We start from the raw sequence: 10707 nt of genomic DNA, 5'->3' as shown, positions 1-10707 counted from the left end.
TTCGCAGAGGTTGAAGATTGTCGAACCGTTAAGATTATAATATTTAATGCTGAATAAAGGACCATAAACTCTGCCCCCACCTCAAGGAAATACTCCCTCCGTCCCAAGTTGTTTTGATATTTCTAGATACATGATATAGTTTATATCTAGGAGCAAAGTAAAATCTATGTATTTAGAAAATCCAACACGACTAATAATTTAGAACCGACGGAGTATATTGGGAGCCTCACTCTCCCATATAAAAATCGAAAAGTTAGCAATCAACCGAGCCAATAATCAAATCACTGAAATTACAGAGCATCATTCAAAAGCATAAAAGTGTAGAAATTACCGGCATGGGAAGACCAGAGTCGACCTTTACTGAAACCTTCCTTGTACTGTTGCAGCTCCTCAAGAGATGCAACATGCTTGATGCCAAGTTGTGGTAATAATTCCCTAATGACACCCGCAATCTTAATGTCTCACACTTGGGAAGCTTGGTCGTTTCATTCACAAATCTCGTGTATCCCACTGTTCGCTGCCAGGATCAGACGAAAGGTAACCACAGGATCAGCAGGCAACAAAACAATTCCTTTTGAGGAGATAGTTCAGTGATACCAACGCACCGTTCTGTCGCAGAGGTTCAGGTTCAGTTTCAGCACATCAGCTTTGTCAAATCGCTGCAACAGAGAAGCAGCTACACACTTTGAGCCCAGGTCTAGCAGACGGATGTGACGGCCAGCATCGGCGAAGCAGTGGCGGCGAGGGTCATAGGCGATGCCACCGTCCCAAGTTATCTCGTTGAGCTTCGGTGCAGAGACATGTGCCTCGGTGGCGTCAGACACGGCGAGCACTTCCAGGTTAGGGGCGATGACTTGTAGCCGGTGGACATTTTCGACGCGGATTTGCAGGGAACGGAGCAAGTCCGAGCGTATGCAGACATTGGAGGCAGCAGCCAGCGTGACGAGAAGGTTCAGGTTCGTCAGGCGCGGGCACTGCGAGGACACGAGCGTCCCAAGCTCGCTAGCTTCCATGGTGGCGAGGCTTATATGCAGGTCGGTCAGCGCCACGAACACGCCGGCGGAACGGAGCCGGAGCCGCCACCGTTGTTCGAGTGTGAACCTGATTCTCGCCACTTCATCCCACACGGGAAGCTCGAGTTCCTCTTCTAGTTCCGTAGCACCAGCCCTGGGCCCAACTAACAGGGGAACCTGGTCTGGGAGGGCACCTCGATGTCGAGCTTCCGCACGCGGTGCTGCGAGGCGAAGCGCAGCCACGTGGCGACGCGGCACGCCCTGACGCGGAGGCCGTGGCAGTGCATGGCGACGTCGAGGCGGCGGACGGCCGGCGCGTCATAGGCGTTGAGGGCGCTGTCGACGGTGTCGAGGCGCGTGGCCCCTGGATGGTCGTCGCAGGTGCCGAGGCGGAGGTCGGGCAGGTGGGCCCAAACGCGGCGCCAGCGGCGGGAGAGGACGCTGGTGCGCGCGGCGGCACGGGTGGACCCGAGGCGGAGGAGGATGCGGCGCAGGAGGTCGTCGGGGAGGCCGCTGATACGGTCGTCGTCATCGCCCGCGCCATGGCGGCGGTTGCAGTCCTCGCCGGCCATATGGCAGATGCAACGGGATGGAGTGATGGACTCGATCGGCGGAATAGACTGGTAGGGTTTTGCGTGATGCAGCGGGAAGATCGGCGAATTTTGTTAGATGGCTGCGTTGCGATCGTTCAGATCTCTATCTCTATCTCTGCAGCTAAAAATCGATTATAGGCAAATCGCGTCGCAAGTGATCGGTCCGCCTCCGTCAATTTAGTTAACGCGGCCTGCGAACCGTTTTTCACCGCACGCAAGGCTGCCAGGGGCACGATCCGTACTACCCGCACATTTCCTCCTTCCAGTTTCCAAACATATCCATCTTGACGCAGTTAACATCGCCTGCCTCGGTCCAAGCAGGCGGCGCCGTCGGCAGCATCCATCCCTAGCAGCGCCGTCGGCAGCATCCACCCGTTGGCACGCAGGTCGTGATAAGCGTCGCCCATCCATCGCCAACTGTGCGACGTACGGCGCCGTTGCACAAGGCATCCGCGGCGCCGCCCCATCACCAACCGTGCGCAGCCGCCTTCGTCCAGGAACCCTAGAGAGAAGCGTGGCCGTAACCACGGGTGCCAGGCACCGGTCGGATGTTACGACGCCCTCGCCACCTCCGCGCCGCGGCTTCCACGATCGTGCGCTTCACTGCCGCATGATCTGCTGGGATCCATCGTGGAACGGCGGGAGGACGGGGTCTCCTATTTTCAGTTAGAACGCCGAGGTATGTATTTCACCGGCTCCTACCAGATCACACGTACTTAGCGTTCAACTAATGGTACTGACACGATCCTGGTCACAGCCCTCTGCATCGTGATCTGTCCCACCGTCGTCGTCCCTCATCGGCAGCGTCGTCGATCCTTGGACGCCCAGGCCGCGATCACCATCGGCGGCATCCAGCTTCCCGTGGGCGCACAGACCACCGCCGCTGACCCTCGTCGGCAGCACCATCTGCACGAAGTCACGAACTTCCTCCGGGCTAGAATGCAGCAATGTCTGAGCAGCAGACAGAGGAAAGAAATAAGAAACGTCGTGAAGCTTATAGAAGAAAGAAAGATCAAGCAGAAAATATGGAAAATGATTGTGAAGGAAATCATAACATCGGGGATGCAAACATAGCAAGACATTTATAGGTACTGTTTACTGCTATGAAATGTCATGTTTTACTATCATATTCAGATTTGTTGTTACATGTCGTCCAAACATTTTCAAGGTGGGAGTGCTGCTTCAAACAAGGAGAACGTGGATCCTAATGAGAACAATGATTGGTTACACAGCAACCATTCGTAACCACCTGAACTAATGTCCACCTAGGTACATACTCCCTCCATCCAATAAAAAGTGCAATTCTAATTTTTTACGGACAGATTAGTGATAGCATGAAAATAATCTCATACCCTCTGTTGACACCAATTTTAGCTTAGTCCAAAATATGAGAATATTTATAACATATCAAATAAAATATATTGATGGCTAGATTTATCCAAATAAGAATACATAAATTAAAGAATAAAGCTATAAATACGGTTTGCTCAAATACGCGGCCAGCTGGCCAGTTATTCTGTAAATATGAGTGACATACAAAAGTAATATAGATGGAATATTGCCGTTCGGACGAGTACGCTGCCGGCTGGCCGACTACTCCGGAAATATGGTATATAAAAGAAAATTCTCTTCATCAACTCTGAATACTAAGGGGATGACTGCTCCACCCTCAGCACCCTCCAAGTCACCGGGGGGTGCCCCTTGAAACCTGCTGTGAGCATATTGGTGGCGCCTCCACCCAAGACCCCAACAATGGCGACTTTGTCAACACCAGGCAAGAATGTAGGTCTGTCGGGACAACTTTATGGTCCAGAGCCTCATCACAAGTTCATCATCGTCCGAAAGTAATTCGTTCCCAAAGACTCAACTCCAAGTTGAGACTCCAAAGTTTATTACTACACCAGTCTACAACTCCATCACTATTCAACGCAAACGTGAACTCTGGTGGCTAGGGATCCACCTCAACCTTGCTGACATCAGAAAGGATCATGTTAACCCAACCACAGCGACTTCTGATCCCGTATCATAAAAAGTGACACCTCCAGGGCCTTTTGCATAAGGCTCCATGTCTCCAAGAAGGCACCGCTGATGGCGCTGAAATGCTCGTAAGTCATGGGCCAATTTCATAGTGGCTGATGATTCGACCTTGACTAATGCGCAACACGGCTATATCATGGACACTATTTTGGCTCATGTGACGCCCTGAAAATTTCAAATCTAAACTACGACTAAAAACTTAACCGTCGAAAAACCCTGACCCTCACCGCCACACGCACGCTGTCACATTCCCCGCCCTGTGCCGCACAGCGCCCGGCTTTCCCCACGCGCACCGCCTCGACTCTCGCCACCGCGTCACGACGACTGCGCGCGACCGCTCTCCGCAACTAGCGCCGGCGCTCCTCGTGCAGCGCGTGAATTCCGCGCGCGCGTGGCCGACCGGCCGCGGTCGCCGCCGCGACCGGCGCCGACACGCGCCTTCTCTCTCCCTCTCTTTTCTCTTTCTCCCTCTTTTCTCTTTCCCTCCCATTTCTTTTTCTTTTCCTCTTTTCTTTTCTTTCTCCTTCCCTCTTTCTTTCCCTCCTCCCTCCTCCTCTCCCCTGCTCCCGAGCACACCCCCCCCCCCGCACGCTAGCCCCTGCCGTGGCGCACCGCGCGCGGGCTCCTGCCCGGCCGCGCCGTGCCCGCACCACGCCCCCTGGCCGCGCCGTGTCGCGCCACCCGTGCACGCGCGCGCGCGTACGCCGCGTGCCGCGCCGCCCGCCGTGCCGCACGGCGCCCGCGTGCGCCTGCCCCCGCGCGTGCCGCACCGCCCGTCGTTGGCCGCGCCGCACGCTGCTGCCGCACACCGTCGCCGTCCTGCACCCGCGCCACACGCCGCGTCGCGACGGCCGCAAGCGGCCGGAGCACCATTAATGGCGCCCGCACCGCCCGCCGGCCGCCCCATCCCAATCCCCTCCGCCCCACCGCCCCCTCGGCCTATAAATAGGCCGCCCGCGCAGCTCACCTCCCCTACAACTCCCACCGCCGCCTCTAGCCCTTTCCCCGAGCCCCTAGCGCCGCCACGCCGAGCTCCCGCGCCCGCCGCCGCCGGCCTCCGTCGCCCCGCCTGCACACGCCGTCCCGGCCCGAGGTGAGGCCGGGGACCGGTTCCCCTCGCCCTCCCCTTCCTTTTCCCCTGCTCCGGGCCGCTCGTGGGTGTGGCAGAACCAACCTGAATTATACCGGCTCAAGTACGCGAGTCCACTTCCTAGGGCTCCAACGTGCTTCAAACGGTATAATCCCTTGGCCTGTCGGGTAACGTCCCGATAAACCACCGATACACAGGATCAAATAAGGTTACCTCACACGAAGGTGAGTCCAGAGATACAGTCACCATCATATTTTACATCATAGGAGATTACATTACAAGAGTTTCTAAAAGTAGTATGAAGTTTCAAATTTGGAGAAAACATTACAAACTGATAAAGCTAGGGTTATTAGCAGCGGAAAACATATGCGAAGATTTACAATACGTCGTCAAGATGGATGTCATGCTAAGCCCGGGCACGACATCACACGGTATCACCAATGTTGGTCGGGGACGGACTCCATTCCACGGACCAACCTTCTGGGAGAGCACAGGGCCAAAACAGGGAAAGAGTAGGGTCTTCAAGGGCTTTACCTGAAAAATATAAAACTAGCAAGGCTGAGTATACTAATACTCAGCAAGGCTTACCCGGGATTGGGTATACTTTAGCCCATAACTAGACTCATGAAGGAATTGTAAAGGCTCTGGGTTTATTTTCAGCTGAAAAGCAACAAAGAGTATGAACTACTTTCAAGTTTTAGCTTTCATCTTCTAGTGAGTATTTATTCTAGATTAGCACCTATACTAAACAAGCAAGGTAGTGATTATCATCCATCAAGATTATCCATCATTAGTTCCACTTCTTACTCAATGTGGTAAAAGGGATAAGCAGTCTCAAGCATCGTGAGAGGCGGACGATTCGAATCGGATTTAACCTTGCAAGGTATACCTAACTCACACGCTTGGAATACCAACAGGGCGTTCCAAAGCAACCGTTTCCCTCATATTCCGGGTTATGGATCAGGGCCACCACAAGCGACTGCAGGACCGTACGCACACCCAATGTGTACAGGACATACGTCTGTAGCGCGACTACAAAACCCGTATTCCTGTCTGCCTTGCAGAACGTACTCCCACACGTCGGTGCGTGTAAACATAAAATAAAAGTCGAGTGGTGGAGACAAGTCCATTTGCCGGGCCAATCGGGTACTAGGCTTACCGCTTACCATATTTCGCGGTATGTGGCTAGTACTTTCAAAAACTTAGCCACCACTACCACATGGATCGACCTTATCAACTTTTAACAAAACAGACAGGGTAAAACTTCAGGTCATGATGCAGCACATGACCCTGTCCGTCATCCTTATAGTAGTTGCAGGAATGTAAACATGCAACTCCTATGTCGCGCGAGTGACAGGAAATCACTCGACTTCTACCGGTCCTATTAGCGGAGCATCTATCCGATAAGGACTCGGGAGCATTACATTGGATTTCTAGGATTTATGCATCTAGGGTTTCACCACAATTCCTAGACTTAATGCATAAGTATAGATAAATAGACATATATTGCAGTGTAAATAAAGTAGTGGGATATGTCCGGGGCTTGCCTTTACTGGTGGGTCTAAAGTCAGAAATGTCAATATCTTCCGAACTTTGGTTCGGGGCTTCAGTCAGTTCCTTGATGACGTTCACTTGATCTTCAGGAATATCCTCCGCAGACTCCTGGGAGATCTCGTAGGTACCGTTTGTAGAAGTAGTCGTATCTACATGCAATGCAACATTTCATTCAAAGTGTGTACATAAAACTACCTTACTTCACAATTCAATTGCAAACCAGCATTCATACAACATACTAGTCACATATCAATCAGAAAGATCGGAACTAAACTTAGATAGATTTTTAAGAGGACAACCAATTAAGATCAGCTACTTGTTGAGGGTTACAACAGAGCTGATTGGAAACAGCGAGGGTTTAGTTGATTGATGAGTGCATCGGGTTCCTAGATGATCGATGAAAACATCGGCTACTTTGGCAGAAGGATGATTCCTAAAGCAGTTGTCTTAACTGAGATGTGCTTAAGTGTTATTCTGGATAACTAGGTGTGGTTGCATCGGCTCGATTACGTCAGCACAATAATTGAGTGACGTACAGCCGATTGAAGTGTGGTTGAGGGTATATGACCGATAGATATAAATAACTGATCTTTCAGTCGATAAATCGACTAATAGAAGTGTGTGGATAAGGATAGAGAAACTAAGGATCGATTGGCCGTGTGTGACCGATATGGAAAAGCAATCCAAAATCGGCTTGGGTCGGCCGATGGCAAGAACCCTAAGATCATGGGTGTCTCTCCGATACATCGTCTCCGTGCAGTCGATGTAGGACGGAACAAAGGACTGTATCGGCAGTAGCCGATACTATAAAGGTAACAACCGTATCAGCTAACTGGTCGACGGTAGAAGCATCGACTGATAGCTGTTACACAGGGACGTCATCAACTCAAGGAAACGGATGCTTAGCAGCTGAACTGATAGCCAACGCTGAAGCATAGCCGTAGAGATGTATAAGTTAAGCAGCAAAAACACATAAATTAATAGGGATCTTTTTACGAGAAGGATCTTAAGGAAACGGCAATCAAGACAAGGATAACATCTTGACGGTAAGGAGATGAGCACCAGGGTGATAGGATTAACTAACCGTCAACTTTCCCCACCTAAAACATATATCCTATACTTTATCTTCCAGCTATAACATATGCATACAATATAAGGTACAAACAAAGCATTCATTCCCTGACATTTAACCTAGACCGCAAATCAAAGACTTTCACTCAAGATCACAACATAAAACTTGTAGATTTCAACCTAGGGTTTCAAACAAAACTGATTTTGCATTTTTATGGACTTCCTGCGAAAATCTATGAAATGTAAAAGTTCATCGATTTGAAATACAGCAAGCTTTGGAAATTTTACAAAGAACACCCTAAAAATTTTTAAAACATAACAATCAAGTCTCTGGTCCGGGAAAACAGTTATCAGGAAGTTAACGACGATATTCCGGCAAAAGAATCGCCGGCATTAGAAAGGTTCAGCAGGTCAGGGCAAACCTTGGTTAAGGAGAAGAACAGACGGAAAGTGATTTTCCGTGGCGAACAGGATTGGCGCGGAGAAAAGTTCGACGGTGACGAGATTCCGTGGTTGACGAAGAAGTTTGCCGGGTAGGGTTGCCGTGCTTGGTTGCATCGAGGCTCCTCCGAGCTCGTCACACCTAACTGCCGCCTTCGCTCCATAACTCCTCCTTCCGACTTGTCGCGCTATAAGCGGCTCCCTGCTTCCGCGAGGATCGAGGCCTGCCTGCATCAGGATCACATCTTCCGTTACCGTCTGCGCTAGACCACCTCCGTTCTCCTCGAGCAGTTCGCAGTGCCGCTTGACTTCGTCTGCGGCTCCCTCCTTAACGATCCCCGACGTTCTCCACGCGCGACTCTACTGCTCCCTGGGCAGGTCAGCCTGCAGCCGCCGCATTGCAACTTCCCTTGCATCGCGCGTGACCTCCCTGCATATTGCCGTCCTGCACGCCGTGCAGCTACTCTTCCGCTTCCTGCTATCGAATCCGTGTTCGGCCGGCCTTGCCGCGTCACTCCCGCGCTCGCACACGCGTTCCAGCGTTGCTCGCGCCACCTGTCCTCCGACCACCCAGCGCTTGCACTCCAGTGCGCTGCGTGCCCCTCGCTCCTGCACGCGCCGCCACGTCGCGCTCCACCAGCTCCCGTACGCCACCGCACGCACGCCATCGCCCTGCGCTTCTAGCTCCTGCGCACGCCGTCGCGCACGCCTCCCGCGCGCACGCATCTGCGCGCTCCATGCCGCTCGCCTGAGCCGTTGCCGCTCCGCTAGCCGAGCTCCGCTCCATCTCACGCGCCACAACCGTCACTCGGGCTACCGTGCTCGCCCGATCCTGAGCGCCTGCACCAGCTCGCCTGACCTGCACTGCCACACCTGCATTCACCTCCACGCTGCGCGCTCGCCCGCCAGCGCCTCCCACTCCGTGCTTGCAGATGCCCGAGCGTCCACTCCCGCGCAAGCCGCACGCCAGCGCTCTGCATCCGCGCGCCCGCCTTGCTCCTGGGCCGAGCCGTCGCCCTGCGCGCGCTCCGCTAGCACTCCGCCCGAACCGCCGCGCCGGCTTGCCTGCTTCCCGCGACGCCCGCGCGCCGCGCGACCCCGCCTGCCATGCCGTGCGCCGCTCGGCCCGCCTCCAGCCGCGCGCCTCGCACCGCGGCCCGCGTCCGCTGCCTGGGCCCGCCCGCTCTGCTCTCCCACGCGCTGAGCCGAGCCACCGCGCCTTCCGCCCCAGCGCCTCCGCCTGGATCTGCAGCCGCCAGCCGCACAGCTCGCCTGCCGCCGCAGCTGCTGGACGCGCCCGGCCGAGCCCTGCGCCTGCTGCTCCCTGCGTCTGTGGATGAAAGAGAGAGGGAGGGGAAGAAACAGAGAAAGAGAGAGATGGGTGGCCGGGTGAAAAGAATCAGGAGGAGCGCCAGGATAAGGGGGAGCAGAGAGGAAAGACAAGTGGGATTCTCCAAGGGCATATACGCAAAATCAGAGAACTACAGGGATCTATTTGTAAAATAAAATTTCCCATTAATCTAAAACCCGAATGAAGAAATGCCCAAAACGAAAGTTGGAGAGTTTTTCAAGCTCTACAACATTGCTTTAGGGCTCAAGTTCAAAAACTCAAAACTTGCATCTTTACACGTGAAATTTTGAGCAAAAGTTGGATTTGAATTACTTTTGTCCTAGAAATGTAATTCATAAAATTTCAGGACTTAAATGCAAGTATTTATGACACGTCATAATGACGGGATAGACTCGTCATAATGGTTGGATAGACATGTCATGATGACTTGCACCTTTTTACACTTTAGTCCTGAGTAACTTTGGAAATTACTTTTGTAAAACAAATATTTACGTAAAAGGACTTATACTTTTATAAAATTACATAAATACCCTTGTTTTTACCACTTTACCCAAAATTTTTACACTTCAACGCACACATTTCAAATGCAACTTTCGGATAAAAATATGTATATATATATTTTTACAAGGAATAAAATAAGAAAAATATGTTTGCAAAACCACCCCTTTATTATTTTTAAATTACCCTTATCTAGTTATATTTTGCAAAAACAACCCTAGGTTTTTCTGTAATTACAAAAATACCCTTTTTATTTGCACTTTTAAATTTTCAAAAGTTTCACATAGACATACACAAGCTTTACACTTAACAAACATATATTTCACACTAACAAAATATATGCCTAGCATTACAAATACACGAACTGTCACATCCTGCCCCCCTAAAAAGAATCTCGTCCCGAGATTCGGACGAAAGGCTCTAAGGGGAAGAGAAGTGAATCACACACTAAAAGTGGCAAAAGCAATCACACCAGAGAAGATTGAGGTTGACGATGAGAGCATGACGAGATGAGTATAACGAGAGCATAAAGAGATGGTACATAGATGAGTTTGGCAAGATAAGAGATTATATATAAGGATGATAAATGTCGATGACATTCATCACAAAACTCATGGACAACAAGTAAGGATAGTACAAGGGATTGACAAAGTGATATTTAAAATATTCTTGCTCAGAGTTTATTACTTGAATAATTTTAGATGATGTTATTGCAAAACATGCCTATTGAGACCGATGCAATCAAGGGATAATGATAAAATGCTCTACTCCGAGTGCAATGCTCGATATATAACCATGAATGTGATGCACTGTTGAGATTGCATTAATGGTGCATCATGAGGATGAGGGATCCCATGCACGATCAAGATGGTGCAATTACCATGATGCTGACCAAATGATGCATACACTATGATGCAAGGATGATGATTCTTGCAATGTATGCACGTATGAAATGCATAAAGTATGATGCATACTCTCATGAGTTGATGATGCACATGACTCGCATCCTACAATCGTTCTCTCGTAACGAATACCTGGGTAGTTCTACATCCTTAGACG

At 51.1% G+C, this 10707-nt stretch overlaps 1 protein-coding gene across 1 annotated transcript; it reads right to left on the bottom strand.

The window, feature by feature from the left end:
* Positions 1-587: 587 nt before the first annotated feature.
* LOC112892556 (F-box/LRR-repeat protein 25-like) lies at positions 588-1585 on the bottom strand. The gene is made up of 2 exons (XM_025959694.1): positions 1191-1585; positions 588-1101 (listed from the first exon to the last, which is right to left on the bottom strand). The coding sequence occupies exons 1-2, from the start codon at positions 1583-1585 to the stop codon at positions 588-590; spliced, it is 909 nt and encodes a 302-aa protein (XP_025815479.1).
* Between the last annotated feature and the right edge of the window lie 9122 nt (positions 1586-10707).

Source organism: Panicum hallii, chromosome 5 (genome assembly GCF_002211085.1).
Source record: "Panicum hallii strain FIL2 chromosome 5, PHallii_v3.1, whole genome shotgun sequence".
Lineage (NCBI taxonomy): Eukaryota > Viridiplantae > Streptophyta > Magnoliopsida > Poales > Poaceae > Panicum > Panicum hallii.
The sequence above is the reverse complement of the archived record's forward strand: the minus strand, read 5'-3'. Positions and strand labels throughout refer to the sequence as shown.

Coding starts and splice junctions, on each gene's coding strand:
- LOC112892556 (XM_025959694.1), bottom strand. CDS start 1,585: ATGGCCGGCGAGGACTGCAACCGCCGCCATGGCGCGGGCGATGACGAC. Junction 1,102..1,190: donor GAGGTGCCCTCCCAGACCAG/GTTCCCCTGTTA, acceptor GGCGAGAATCAG/GTTCACACTCGAACAACGGT.